General features: G+C 35.0%; 1 protein-coding gene across 50 annotated transcripts in view; it reads right to left on the bottom strand.

Annotated features, from left to right (window-relative positions):
• Window positions 1-13877, bottom strand: part of LOC105334014 (ankyrin-2) — an 86079-nt gene that overhangs the window by 54990 nt on the left and 17212 nt on the right. For 47 of the 50 annotated variants that reach the window (XM_066066965.1, XM_066066989.1, XM_066066984.1 and 44 more), the window contains exons 2-21: window positions 13333-13434; window positions 11197-11295; window positions 10771-10869; window positions 9155-9253; window positions 8291-8479; window positions 7634-7663; window positions 4524-4622; window positions 4051-4149; window positions 3847-3945; window positions 3651-3749; window positions 3396-3494; window positions 3111-3209; window positions 2460-2657; window positions 2019-2216; window positions 1723-1920; window positions 1461-1559; window positions 1237-1335; window positions 876-1073; window positions 635-733; window positions 211-385 (exon numbers count right to left, since the gene is read on the bottom strand). In XM_066066965.1, coding sequence (XP_065923037.1) covers window positions 211-385; window positions 635-733; window positions 876-1073; window positions 1237-1335; window positions 1461-1559; window positions 1723-1920; window positions 2019-2216; window positions 2460-2657; window positions 3111-3209; window positions 3396-3494; window positions 3651-3749; window positions 3847-3945; window positions 4051-4149; window positions 4524-4622; window positions 7634-7663; window positions 8291-8479; window positions 9155-9253; window positions 10771-10869; window positions 11197-11295; window positions 13333-13434 — 2476 coding nt within the window. Of the gene's footprint in view, window positions 1-210; window positions 386-634; window positions 734-875; window positions 1074-1236; window positions 1336-1460; window positions 1560-1722; window positions 1921-2018; window positions 2217-2459; window positions 2658-3110; window positions 3210-3395; window positions 3495-3650; window positions 3750-3846; window positions 3946-4050; window positions 4150-4523; window positions 4623-5286; window positions 5305-7633; window positions 7664-8290; window positions 8480-9154; window positions 9254-10770; window positions 10870-11196; window positions 11296-13332; window positions 13435-13877 lie in introns of all 50 variants that reach the window. The other 3 variants (XM_066066951.1, XM_066066995.1, XM_066066945.1) reach the window with 2 other exon arrangements.

The following is a 13877-nucleotide window of genomic DNA, read 5'->3' as shown; positions in this document are numbered from 1 at the left end:
ATGCAAAACTTAAAAAACAAATATTGATTATGACATGTATCCATATTTTTTTCATGCTTATCTAACTTGAAATAATGTGGCCATTTTAAAAAAAATACAAACTCTATATATATTTTTAAAATCAAACTCTATGTATCTTTATAATTATAGTGTTGATGCAAGAGAAGTAAGAGATAAGATGATGAAGAGCAAGTTTCAAAAAATACTGACCTCCTTCGTCGTCTGAGTCGGAGATGGGGTTTTCCTGCATGATCTCAGGAGACATGAGTTTGATCTTGTCCTCGGTGGATGGGAGGGTCTCGGAGACCTCTGTGACAGGGGTCAGGGTGTCCACTACAGAGATGTAGCCCAGTCTCTGGGCAATAGACAGGGCTGTCTGTCCATTCTACAAAGCAACAACATTGTGTCAAAGAGTTTTTTTTCTTGATTGAATGACATTCTCTTAAAAACTAGAGTTAACATCACATGATAATTATATAATTCAGAAGGGGACGAGTTCTACAAAAAAAATTTGTTAAAGATTTTACTTTAAACGTAAAGGTAAATCTTATTGTTTCACTTGACCTTTTTTTATTTACATGGTTTCTGTGGATACAGTAATATGAGAATGAAGAGGGAATATTTGGGCACTTACATTAGTAACGGCATTAGGTGAGGCTTTGTTTTTCAGCAGTAGGTTGATGACTTGTACATGTCCTTGTTGAGCGGCTTGATGCAGAGGGGTGTATCCCAACTAAACATACAAAGCAACCATCGCTTTATTAGAGTAACAGATAGTCTCTTGTCAGATCTCAAAGTAATGTATCAAAGCACTTTGTTACAGTGTGTAGCAATTCTTTAAAATGAGTTAAAAACAATACAAGCTGTTATAATACCTTTGTTGTGGCACTGACAGAAGCACCTTGTTCCAGCAGGAATCGAACCATGTTCATTTGACCGAAATGACAAGCGGTGTGGAGGGGGGTGTAGCCTGCCTTGGTTTGGGGGTCAATCGATGTACCATATTTCACCAGGACTTCTGCGACATTGACCTTGTCTTCTTGAGCTGCCAGGTGCAAAGAGGTCAATCCATTCTACAATAGAATTACACTTCTTTGACTTCATATACATACTACTTCAGGAACTTTAGGTTTATTAGGGCAAGATGGGAAGATGTTGTAGTTTGGGATGAGTATTATTTCAATAACTTTTTCCAATGAAAACCACCAAACATGAGTGACTACTTAATCAACTTACATGAGCTTTAGAGTTGACATCTGCTTTGTGTTCTAGGAGCAGAGACACCATGTCTGTGTGACCTTCTTGTGCTGCCAAGTGTAGGGGTGAGAAACCATTCTACAAAACAATGATCATGGTATTTCAGTTTTAGTATTTAGTATGCATGTATTCAACCTTACTCAAAAACAAATCTAGTATTGTAAGAATTGTTCAAATAGCTATTCTTGTAAAAAGTATCTTACCTTCGATTCTGCATCTGGTCTTGCTCCAAATTCTAGCAGAGTGGTGGCAATGTCCATCTGGTTTTTCTTGGAAGCGATGTGCAGTGGGGTGTAACCATTCTGTGAGAATAAAACATTTTTGCAAGGTAAACAATATTCCATACCATGAAATGAAATTCATTCTGAAGTGAACAAAAGATAGGAGAAATCAGTGAATAAGTCATTCATATTTTTATCATAAAAGTACAGTGCTCCTGATCAAATCTGTGCTGTGGTTGCCTACCTTGGCGGTGCTGTGTGGTGATGCTTTGTTGTCCAGCAGTAGAAGTGCCACATTGACGTGGTTGTAGTGGGTGGCAACATGGAGTGGGGTCAGACCATTCTTTCCTTGACAATCTGGGTTGGCATCCTTCTGCAGCAGCAACCTTGCAACCTTGATGTTGCCATACTTAGCAGCAATGTGAAGAGGAGTGAAGCCCTTCTGAAAATGATGAAGTTCAAAAAATAATTACTTGGCATAAATCTGAGATATACCAACTAAATGCAACAGAAATGAATAGATTGTAATATTTTTTCTACCTTGGTGGTAAGGCTGTGGGAAGCTCCATGCTCCAGCAACACTGAAGCAACCTCTTCATGTCCTTCCTTGGCAGCAATGTGCAACGGAGTGTACAGATCTTTGGTGACAGCGTCAGGGGCTGCTCCAAGCTGTAGCAGCAGGGTAACGTTGTCAACATTACCAAGGCGGGCAGCAATGTGAAGGGGTGTCTGTTGCTCCTGTTGTAAAATTATCATCATAATTAGTGCAGTGTTAATATTTGGTCAATCATTACTTCCACTGGTCATAATTCAAGTTGTAAATTATTAGTGTTTTTTTTTTTATTTGTCATAAATATTTTATTGCTTTTCAAAATAAATTACCAAATGTACTGCCTCAAATTCCAATTGTATATCCTTAACCATATTTTTTGCCATTTTTTTTGTTAATGAGAGTTATCTCCCTTTCACTGCGACACTCACTCTTGCTCTAGCATCCACCGTGGCTCCATTTCTGAGCAGGATGCGGATGATGTCAGTCTGGTTGGCGCGGGCGGCCAGGTGGAGGGCGGTCTCTCCACGCACCGTGGTGAAGTCGGGGTTAGCGTTGTTCTGTATCAGGTAGATCACGATGTTCATGTGACCCATGAAGGAGGCAACATGGAGTGGGGTCAAGCCAGACTTTAAAAAAAAGAAGAAAATATCCTTCATGATGAGATTCTGCTTTTTTCATTACACACAATATATTTCAATAGATAAAGCTACTTTTCTGATTATTCCTGTTGTCAAAAGGGACCAATATATATAGGGTCAATCTTTAACCAATTCCACTAAACCTAATAGAAACTGTTTTCAGGTTAATTATAAAAAGGCAATACTGGGGTATGTAATGATGAAGTTTATTTTTTTGTGATTTTGTCTATTAAATATAATAGAATCCATTAGCTAGAAAACTGAAATGTAGAGTACTGTCACACCGATGGCCTATTACCCTTCATCACAGTTAATTGCATCAGCGTCAAAACTTTGAGTCATTTTTCATTAACATTTGTTCTCAGACTTACTAGACAAGATTAAACACACCTATATTCAGGTTAATGGTGACTCATCTATAACCGACACTTGTAATCATACCTCTGTGGTGGCCTCGATGGTTGCTCCGTATTTCAGCAGCAGCTCAACAACCTTGATTCTGTTCTTCTTGCAGGCGATGTGGAGTGGGGTGAAACCATTCTAAAACCAAACAAACCAACATTCCATCACTTTTCAGTCTTGCATTTTTGAACAGGTATGCATAATTCTTCTCAAATAAAAAGAGAGCACAAAAAGACTATGACAGAAACTATTCTTAACTGCTCCCAGTAAAGATTCATTGCTCTATTCTGCTTAATGGCAAATCATAGGACAAGTCTAACTCACCAGAGCTCTTGAGTTTGGATCACACTTTCTGTCCAGTAGAAGCTTGGCTGTCTTTACATTGCCGCAGTGAGCTGCCACATGTAGGGGGGTCAGGTAATCCTATTAGCAAAACAACAAAATTTGTATTGCACATTATACATTTTAAAGCTGAATATCATAAATGAATTTTTAAACACATGCTCTCTCTCTCTCTCTCTCTCTCTCTCTCTCTCTCTCTCTCTCTCTCTCTCTCTCTCTCTCTCTCTCTCCACTTACCACAGTGACATCATCAACAGGTGCCCTATGGTACAACAAAAGTCTTGCACAGTCCACATGATCTCCCTGGGCAGCCATGTGCAGGGGTGTCAGTCCATTCTGAACAGAAAAAGAGCAGGGACACCAGTTATCAAAAACACCCAAATCTAAACTATCCGTGTATTTTAAGTTATAACATTTTAAAACAGACTAGTACCTTGGTTTTAGCAGATTTTGGTGCTCCTCTCTCAATCAACAGATCCACTACATTCTCATGTCCACTTCTTGCTGCACAATGCAGGGGAGTTAATCCATCCTGTATTTAAAGAAAAAAATTTAGTTTTGCAAACCTGATAACACTGAAACATACTAATTAAATACTTATTAAATTAAACACAAAGTTACTGTTTCAAATCCATACCCTGGTTCTCTCATCAGCAATACCATGGTTGTCAAGTAAGAGGGTCACCATGTTGGGTTTTCCCCATCTTGAAGCAACATGTAATGGGGTAATGTTATTCTGAAAGAACAGAAAAACAATCAAGAATATAGACATTTCTTTTTACCTTTTCAAAATCATTTTAAAAGACAAAATTCACTATTCTGAAAAAAAAAATAGAAAAGCAATAAAGGATTTAGATATTTCTATGTAGCTTTTCAAAATTATCTACTAACAGTAAAACATGGTTATAGCGAACACTCTTATAATGAATTTACTCTTACAGCGAAGTGATTTGTATTCTCCCTGACTTTATTACAAGTTGTAAACTTGACAGACATAACGAATTACGCTTATAACAACGCAAATTCAAATGTCATGTCCAACTTCGCTATAAGCGTGTTTTACCGTATTCATTTATTTCTAGAACCTTCTGTCCGTCCAGAGTTCCCTACCTTTGCTTTGAAGTTGACGTCTGCTCCTCTCTGAATAAGAAGGGATCCAACATTTGTGTTTCCATAGTGAGCAGCGATGTGCAAGGGAGTGAAGCCACTCTAGAAAAGGAGATATTCTACCATCATTGTCAAATAAAAATAATAAAAGAAATACTTGGAATTTCAATTTGAACAGAATGAGACATTAATTTTGCAAGATATTAAATTTTCCACATGATGAAATGAAATTCATTCCAAAGTTAACAAAAAAATAAAAACAAAGAGTGTATTAGTTGATTCATAGCTGAATCTAACAGCAAGAAATTTTTCAAACACAAAAATACATGAAACGAAGACCAATAAAAAAGCTTACAGTCAAATTTACTGGTACATAAATGTAACTTTATAGCATTTGGAGTATAGGCCAAAGAATTTTCTGGTTCTTTTAATTCTAGAAATAAATCAAGTTTTATCACAAGAAACAAACATTTCATGGGAAATAATCTCTTCCTTAATACCAATCAATTTTTCACAAGGAAATATATTGAAACCTTGAAATTATATAAATTTCAGGGAATTTTCAATTCTAGTTTTAAAAGAATTTTTAAATTTTTCAGTATAGATCAAAATTGTAATGATCAACCAACTTGAAAATGAACAATTATTTCATAAGGAAATTGAGAACATGCTGAAATGAAGGATTTATAAAGGGGAGATAAATTTACACACACTAAAAAAAATAAGGGGTCAAAGTTCATCACACACAGGCATTGTCTATACATACACCAACACTGTGAATATCCTGCAACAAAGGGTTGACAGAGAGAGAAATGAATGCCACCATTCAAAGAATTGAAACTAACTGAAATAAAGGGGCAGTGAACTTGCCTTCAAGAAAAATGAATGCAGCAATATGAAGAATCGAAAAAAAAATCAGCTAAAAAGTATATAAAATTTGGCTTCAGTTCCTTGTGACCCTGTTTAATCTTCCTTTTTTATGTGAGCTAAATCAGAGCAAACCCATGAATAGTGGATACCTAGTGAAAGTAAGATGCCGACACAACAAGATACTATGCATTCCGGTATGATATCTTGCAAAATGATAAAAATTAGAAACACAGACATACTTAATGATCTATTAGTAAGCATAGAAGATGTCTTTGCAGTATATACTGCAGCATTAGAAGCCTTTGCAGTATAAATTGCAGCATGAATGCTATCAAGTTTTTGCAGTGTTGCCTTTGCCATCGTCTTAATAAACATGAAAATTCAAACATGGTATTTAAATAAATATATAGTAATAAATATGAGTGTTAATTAATAGTGTGTTTTGTTCTATATTTCCATTGCCAATTTTAATTTCATACTTAATAGTACAAATGTATTCATACTAAATAGTAAATACATGTAATAAGTGCTCATATATGCAAGGGTAAAGATATAATCTAATGCTCAGACAAATTGCAAAACTTAATATTTTCAAATACAGGTATATATTTCAATTTTTTTTTTTAAATCTTTTTTTCGTTAATCAACCTCCATGAATCTACATTACATTAACATTAAAAGTAGCATTATAGTAACTTCAGAAGCATAAAGCGTTTAAGTTATGAATTGCAATGCAAATGAAAAAGCAAAAATGCAATATACTAGTATAGATACAATAGAAGTGAATTAATAAGTAAACTGCATGGAAAAATAGTAAGTAAACACTGTGAAATCAAAGCATTTTCATCAGCATGACTCATATTTCACCATGTGGCATTTATGTAAAGGTGAATTTATTTTGCATTTAGCACAATCAAAGATCAAATTTTCAAATTAATAATTTAATGTCTATATAAAAACTTTTGGACTACATACTAGAGTTAGTCATTCATTACAGACATTGAGACATTTCTGTAACCTATTATTTAATTACTTCAGATATGAATCATTGTCTAGTCTCTTGTAAAAGTAGCTTGGATGACAAATTAACTTCAGTCATCACAAAGCAGTCATTGGTATTTTTCACAAAATTCATTTTCTTAAAGGTGGTGCATGTCACACCTGTCGATATTAATGTAGATAAAAGTACATTACAATCAAAAAAAATTTTATTGGTTTAAATTTTAAAATTTAACAATATTTGTCTAAAATATGTGTTTGGGAAGGTAAAAATTTTAAAAGCCTCAGTGGGATTCAAACTCTTGACTAAAAGATTTGTATGTACTAGTATGTGGTTAACACTCTGACCCATAGCGCTATGCCGTTAGGTAATAATTTGGAAGGGAAAAGATTTATAAAATAATTCCTGATTTTATTATTTATTTTGATAGGAAGTACATCACAATATGGAGGTGTCTCACCCATATACCCTTAACAGAACAAGGAAACCCATTTAATAGATTTAACTTTCAATTTAGTTGCTAAATTATCAAATTCTCCCAGAATTGAATGGTTAAGTTCTGCATGTTTCATCAAACCGGTTCTAGATTATTTTTTTTCTCTTATTTGACTGAAAGTTACAAATGTTTTACTTTTAAAATGCCTCATAGTCATTAAGGCTTTAAAAGACGTTAAAATATAAGACAATAAACCCATATATTCTTAATAGTGGACCCTTTTTAAGCCCAAGACTGCTTCATTATCCTTGTCAAGGAATAGGGTTTTTTTTTTACCAGAGCTACTGTATACAGGGAAATATATGCCCCATTTTATTTTCACCACTTTCGCCCTCATGTCAGCAGTCAAATTTAAAACTGGGCTAATTCCAATGTCTAAAATTATCTCTCTTAAAAAAGAACTGTGTCTGGGTGAATTCAAGATGGGGAAACTGAGTGGAAAAGGGCAAATTTTTAAAGTTCCACTGGTGAAAATAAACCTGTATACAGTATTTTATTGGTACCAATAATGTCCAAAAGCATGTGTTATGAAAAATCTCATTTTTTCGTCAATAATGTATTCTGGAATCTTTGCAATGTACCATAGCTCTAATGATAATTAGTTTACAACCAAGCATGAAAATGGATTTAATTTCACAGTGAAGCAGAAGAAGAAATTTTAAAAAGTCAAGGAAGAGGAAAAAAAGATCATTCAAAAACAAAAAACAAAACTTGTGAGATGTAAGCAGAAGTATCTTTGATACACACCTTGGTAGTGTCATTAACTAGACCTCCTGTCTGAGAAGCCATAAGTGAAAACAACACAATCAATTAACTATTTTATTGACATCTATGAGTGCTCATTCACAGCCGATTCAGGATGGCAGCAAGCTGCCATATTGAAGCCAAAAAACTTCTAGTAAAACCTCTCAAACTATTGTAAAATTTGAGTTTTAAAAGAAAAAAAATTGGCTACAATTGCATGCATATTTGATTAATGTTACCTGATTATCATACAATTTGTTAGTCAAAGTGAACAAATCTAATTAAGAATCATGATAAAATGACTGCATTCGTATCATGCACATGATCAAATACAACACCTTCATGATGAAGTTAGAAAGCTTGTGAGGGAGTCTCTCTAGTTTACTACATTGTATCTAATAAGGTCATGTGCACTAAAAAAATTCAATCACATCTCAAAATGGAAAACATTGTTTTACAACATCAGGGGAAACAACTCCTACAACTAGTGCTCTTGCACCTGAGTAAAATTCTTTTCTGTCAGTTTTTTGGAAGCTTCCTATATCTAACTCAAAGCCTTATTTTCTTATCCTTAAAGGAATTTTTGAAATATCAGTGCTTTAGTCTTCAAAGGGAAGTAACTTTTGTTCATAATTTTCTAACAATCAGTCTGTATTGTACCTTTGTTTGCCCATCAACATTGTTCTGTTCGTTCTGCAGGAGAAGTGCCGCTGATTTGACGTCGTCTTTCCTGGCGGTCACGTGGAGGGCTGGCAGTTTGACCTTGCCCTTGGTGTCATTCTCCAGAAGGACACTGACCACACGTTCATGTCCTTGTTGTAGGGCCACAGCAAGGGGAGTGAATCCATCCTAACAAACAAGATTACATAAATTTTCAAATGTATTCCAGTCACTACCAGTATTTAAAGAAGCAATACAATTTTTCTTATCTATTGGTAACTTTATTCAGAGTAAATCAAGAGCTGATATTTCATTTTAATAACTATCTCTATTCAGTTTTATTGATTTTCTAAGAATATTTTTCAATATCGGTATATCTTTCCTTCATTAAAAAAACCAAAGAGATATCTTATCTTTACTCACTATAAATCCATCGTCGGATACCCACGGGTGATCACGTCTTTTACTTGTGATAAGTAAAAGACGTGTTCACCCGTGGGTATCCGACGATGTATAAATCAAGTGCTAATGATCACTTAATATCATTGATTTTCATAAGAAATGTTTACAATATTAATTTTCTTCATCAAGATACAGGTATGCCGAGTATAGATTGAAATGCACTGTTAACTGTAATCCAACTTTTAATCATGTACGCAAAATTTTTGCAAGGACCTCGTTGTCTCAAACATTTCTTGCTGTGAACTAGTCCTTGTCAAGTTGTTGTCATACCCATAACGGGTGTAGATAAAGGTTGCAAAAAACTAGTTGTCGAAAACAAGTTCATCATCAGTAAAATGTAAAATAAAGTTGTTGCAAATAAATGTTGGTTTATACTATAGTATATGTATTGACTGTAACTACCTTTGTGGACAGGCTCTGGTTGGCCCCGCTGGACAGGAGATATTTGACCACGTCAGCGTGCCCCTCCTGGGCAGCCATGTAAAGGGGAGTGAATCCAACCTACAACACAATCACGGGGTAATTAACTTGTAAACTTATAACAATGGAGAATGTTTGGTTTATCAGTTTGTTTTTTGAAGTTAGTTTTAGCTTCAATGAAAAACTTGTTAGTAAAAGCTGTGAAACTTTGTATAACTAGTACTGGATGATTTCATTCTGTGTGTTGTTATAAGAATCACATAAAGCAGCATTCAAAGCATTTTGGTTTAAAAAAGGTTTTTATATTTACATTAGTACGCTTTTATCATACACATGTATGAGGTACAAAATATGTCCTCATGCTTATAATCAACTGTACACGCTAAAAATGCAGATTTTTTTATATCATCCATTACTATCTATAAAGGGTCAAACATCACTATACTTGGCCATACACAATCATGTAATACTAAGGATCTGATAATGAGAGATGTAGCACAGTATTAGTTCTTCACCTGAACTATAGAATATAATGCAATAACTCTTATAATAACAAATTGACATCTATTATTGATGCAGATCCAGATCAGTTAATTCAATGACTACAACTTGAGGGAAGACTCAATCCACTGTTACTATCAAGATGTGTTTGGCAAAGCAACCAGTTAGAAGTCAAAATACCTCCCAAATTAATGTGAGCAGTTGGCAAAGAGATTCCATAGCTATGAGTGGAAAGGCTAATGAACACTAATATCAATGCCTATTGAAACCACATATTAACAATAATTTGAGCTTGTTACTAATGGTAGATATATTCTTCAGTTTTTTGGTAGCTTGCGGCAACTTCACAAGACTTTAACGACAGATAAATAAAGTTGCACCAATTAACCACCAGTACGTAGGAAACTATTACGAACATCTGCCTCTTGTTTCAACAATATCTCAACAGAATTACTCATTAAAGCAGCAATATGCAGCACTGGCTTCTTCCTTACTCTCTCTCTTTCTTTCCTAATAATATCCTCTGATTAACTGTTAATTCCTTTTATCGTTCTTAATCTCCAGAGTGTTTGACTCCTTGTCTTCAACCCTTCACCAGCAAAAGATCTAGCTTGAAGAAGATAACACTGATGTTTTGGGTGTTGAGAATCAAACAGATTCTTTTGGGTTTTTCAGTTCCAGCATTTAACACTCACTTACTTGTTCTTCAACTTAAACAAGCATTTAAGTTATTATAAAGAAATGATTGAAAGTGTGTCTGACCTATAATGATCTGATAATATTGAAACAAAATGGTTATCTGCATGGCACAATTACATAGAAACATATGGTCATGAATAAATGGTTTCTTTTTACGCTATCCTCTACTGTAAAAATAAATTTATGCATATCTGTAAGACTTCAAAAAGATTTCTCTAGAACAAGTTTCCCAGCACTAAATGTTGTGTATGATGGAATTTTTGTCTGTCCTTTTCAGCTTTGATTTAGTGCACAAAACACACCCAAAGGAAACATAATCCATTTCCACCCAGATCAGAACACACTTCTTTTAGGACTCTCTTCGGTTTGTCTATTGATCTGTTACCATGGTAACTTACATGAGCTTGCACATCGTATTTTGCTCCATTTTCCACCAGAAGATTCACTATGTTCAGGTGTCCTGCTAGAGAGGCAATATGGAGGGCTGTGTTCCCTTTCTGTATTAAAAAAAATGCTGTTGTCAGAGGCAAATTGTATTAATAAAAACTACACAGGTACATCAGTATTAAAAACTAATAAAGCGAAACTTTCTTTTGCAAATATTTAGCTATCTAAACATCATTACAAAAGTAAAATTTCAATAGCAACAAATCTTAAATTAATGAAGCATTACTAGTATTTTGTTTTGACTGATGTGATAGCAAACTTGTGGATAATTGCTTGTGATAATGATGCTGTAGCTATACAAGTGTTGCTCTGTTATAGAGTACAGGCTGGTGAGAGGATGATGTCCTGGCTTAATTACAGTACAACTGTTGCCATACCTTGGTTGCAGCTTCAACATTTGCTCCTCTTTTCAGAAGTTCTTGTACAATGTCAATGTGACCTTCTTTGGAGGCTAAATGTAAAGCGTTCAGTCCATTCTACAAAAAACAAAACACATCAGAATAAAAAATCTCTCTATAATCAATAAACTTGTGCTGCAATTTATAACTCTTTTCAGCATCTATTCTTATCAACTTGCAAATATCTTTAAAAAAAACTTGTATGAAAGATGTTACAGTGAACTACACTTATACCAAACAAAGTCCCAGGGTACCAGTACCTAGTAAAAGAATTTTGATTTAATATAAAAGTAAATTATTATTTTGATAAGTTCATACTTAGTTTTAAATGTACTGGAAATGAAAATGACATCACTATAGGTGTGAATTCAGTGTAAGCATGTACACAGTAACTGTGTTTTACTGTATGATATGTTTTGTTGACATTTTAAATAACTTATTTTCTAGCTGTTCTACAGACAGGAATTACGAATTCTACAACAATCAGCCTCTGTAACAGTTGAGATACCCCATCCTCCGTGTCACAACTCTGACACCCTATCCATGTGCAATCACTGACCAAAACTTAACAAGTTCTAGACCTCTCTCTCTTTCTCTCTCTCTCTCTCTCTCTCTCTCTCTCTCTCTCTCTGAGCTCATGCCAGCCCGAGGTAACCCAACCCCCCTACATCCATGTTTATTGATCTGATTTCATTTCTACATCCTGCTGCTGAACAAGTCAATGGATCTGATGCTTGTGGTATTGATTGAACTGTAAGAATGCGCCAGGGCCTTGTTGCATCTGTCACTGCAGCAATTTCTTGCTACTTCAAAACAACAGTGCATTTTTGAGAAGCCTTGACACATCGTTCCCTTGGTACTGGTCCATCTATTGATTTTGCTGGTCTGGTTACATCTCTTCTCTATGTAAGCAGGCCTAGGGGGCCTTCCCTGACTGGGTTTCTATTGATCAGCAATTTAGACTGTTACGCTTTGAAGACTAGGCGAGAAATCAATGTTATCCGATAGAAATAAGCAATAAAAACTATATCTCATTCATATTCTAATCTCCTGTACGTAATGATATGTTTTTTATTATCACACGATGTCTGTAAAGACTATATAACTGGACCATTAGAAAATCAAATATGCCGGTACTTATATAACTTCATAGCTTCCATTATGAGATTATTGGCTGTCAACAGATTCATTTATGTCTGCAATTCTTTTACCAAAAGCTTAATGTCAATCCTGTATCTAAAACATTTTTTCGATTCATGAAAAAGTAAGAATCGATTTTACATTTGTTCATCTTATCAATAACATGATAACATCTCTATGTGTGAACCTGTACACTAGGATAGTGTCAGGTTATGCCCAATGTTAAGTGTATTCACCTCTTTTTATCATATAGAAGTCCCAGTTGTCACCCAGTTGTCATATACAGTATACTAGAATACAGTTATGCAAGGTAGAAACTAGGGAACATGAACCTTCACCAAAGAGATATTTCTAAATGACTGCAGACCTGGCAGAACAGTACACAAGTATACAGGCTTCTCCAATGATGAACCAGAGCAAGCAGAAGACCATTCACAGCACTTTTACAGATTCATAATAATCACAATATAAAACGATCTTCAGGTTTCATTCAGGATCAAGAAGGCAAATGTTTTGCCAAAGGTTTCAACTCTTGGAATTGATTTTTTTGGGTTGCCATCACAACACGAAACCATTTTGTGCATCTTGAAGCATTAAAAGCAGGCAGTAATAATCGGACATTGATTTGCCGGTATCTCAGCATCCGATTCTGTGAGAGGAACTTGTTGTGACGTCTTCTGCTTGCTAGTTTACATTGGAAGCCATAAATATAGCCCCCACTCCTAGGTAAATCTGTCAAATAATAGCGCTCTGACGTCTGTCTGTTATACAAGTTATACTTAAACAAACAAGTCAGAAGATACTTCACCAGAAGACTTGTTGAAACAATATCTAATCCCTATGAAAAAGAAGTAGGTAAGCATCTGCATCAACAATTTTAGCAGAAACATTCAAAAGACATTGTATGAAATGGCCTTTTAAAAAATTATTTCCTATGTGACCTTGAACTTTTAAGGTCAAGGGTCGACTACTTACTGGGTTGCTGGTGTTGATATCTGTACTTCCTTTAAGGTACTCCAACACTTCCTGTAGATTCCCATCCCTGGCAGCCCTCAGAAAGCTGGTGTTTCCATCACTCTGAAAGTGCAAAAAAAGATAAATGAAAGAGATGCAAATTTTGTGCGTATTTCATATAATCCAAAATAACCCTGTTTCTACTGTAAAAATTCAACAGATATTATAGTCACTCGCACAAGAACCTATCCTTCATCCCCAGACTCCCTCAATCACATATAGTCAAATGGACAGCATCAAAACGATGAACCCCCAGTACAGTAAATTCAAGGTAAATTTATCATTATTCATGGCAATTCTTTGATTCAATCACAAACATCTGTTAGTCTCTTTACAATGCTGGCTGGCAATGTCATCACAATATCATACATTGTACATACAATATTTAGTTACAGAAAACTCTCATAATTATCAAAATAATAATCATGGTCACGTCACCAACAAACTAAGGTGTCAAGTTGATTACGACATTGTACCTCCTCAACCTCCAGACCGACTAACTCAGA

This window comes from Magallana gigas, chromosome 7, assembly GCF_963853765.1.
Source record: "Magallana gigas chromosome 7, xbMagGiga1.1, whole genome shotgun sequence".
Classification (NCBI taxonomy): Eukaryota; Metazoa; Mollusca; class Bivalvia; order Ostreida; family Ostreidae; genus Magallana; species Magallana gigas.
This window is presented reverse-complemented; position numbering and strand designations above follow the sequence as displayed.